Source organism: Alligator sinensis, unplaced genomic scaffold (assembly GCF_000455745.1).
Source record: "Alligator sinensis unplaced genomic scaffold, ASM45574v1 scaffold1238_1, whole genome shotgun sequence".
NCBI classification, from domain to species: Eukaryota; Metazoa; Chordata; order Crocodylia; family Alligatoridae; genus Alligator; species Alligator sinensis.
In genome coordinates, this window is record NW_005842436.1 from 24,298 (window position 1) to 25,156 (window position 859).

An 859-nucleotide genomic window follows, 5' to 3' on the forward strand; every position below is an offset into this window, starting at 1 on the left:
AACAGAGCTTGGAGCATCTCCCAACAAATCACAGAGATGCTTCTGCGGAAGGTCTGGTCTCAGGGGCAGGTCTCAGTCAGGCAGTTTGTGGGCCTGGTGTGACTGAAGCCCCTAACAGGAGGGGAGAAGGAAGGGTGGTAGTGTTGGTGGTGGTGGTGGAGTAACTCACAGGGCTGCCAGATTCTCGCTCCTGCCCTTTCTGGCCGTGCAGACTGCCGATCTCACTCTGGGAACCAGAGTGAGAGACTCCCTCAAAGAAACGCCTGCATAAGAAACAGACAGACGGACAGACAGACCAGGAGAAAGCATGAGAAGGAGAAATAAGAAAGAAATGAAGTCACCATGTTCCCAGCTGGCCCCCTTCAGCCTAACCTCAGTGCACAGCATCACAGGCAGGCCTCTCACCAACACAGCCCCAGGGAGGAAGATGGGGATGGAAGGAGGAAGTCAGAAGGTCTACACCCCAGAAAACAGTCTCCCCCATGACGGCTGCTGCATTGTCCCTGGGAAGGGGGAACTCCCTCAGGGGTACTGGGAGATCTGGGACTTGGGGGTCAGTTCCTCTCCCACTGCAACAGGAGAGCTCCTGGCAAGTGGAGAGCTATCTGTCCTAAGCAAACCGAACTACCTAGTTCATCACCCAAGACACAGACCAACAACCTGTGGGGAGCATTAAACTGAATCACGTCTGGAGCAGGGATCCCAGCTCAGCCCATGTGGTGAGGAAGGGGCTCCAAATACATCCTGGAAGCAGAATGGAGGCCAGGAGCTAAAGGAAGGGGGCAGGCTCTCTGCAGGGAAGGAAGGAGGCTGGTACAAGGAGCATGTGCATAAAGCAGTCTTTCCCTCCGCCCTCCTT

At 55.4% G+C, this 859-nt stretch overlaps 1 protein-coding gene across 8 annotated transcripts in view; it reads right to left on the bottom strand.

Moving 5' to 3' along the window:
- The window catches only part of LOC102385534 (phosphofurin acidic cluster sorting protein 2-like), an 88,554-nt gene that overhangs the window by 15,653 nt on the left and 72,042 nt on the right, over nt 1–859 (bottom strand). For all 8 annotated transcript variants that reach the window (XR_003095638.1, XM_025211869.1, XM_025211870.1 and 5 more), the window contains one exon: nt 170–263. Coding sequence is in view for 7 of the 8 variants with exons in the window: in XM_025211869.1 (XP_025067654.1) it covers nt 170–263 (94 nt within the window). In the remaining variant the exon portion in view is untranslated. The remainder of the gene's footprint in view (nt 1–169; nt 264–859) is intronic.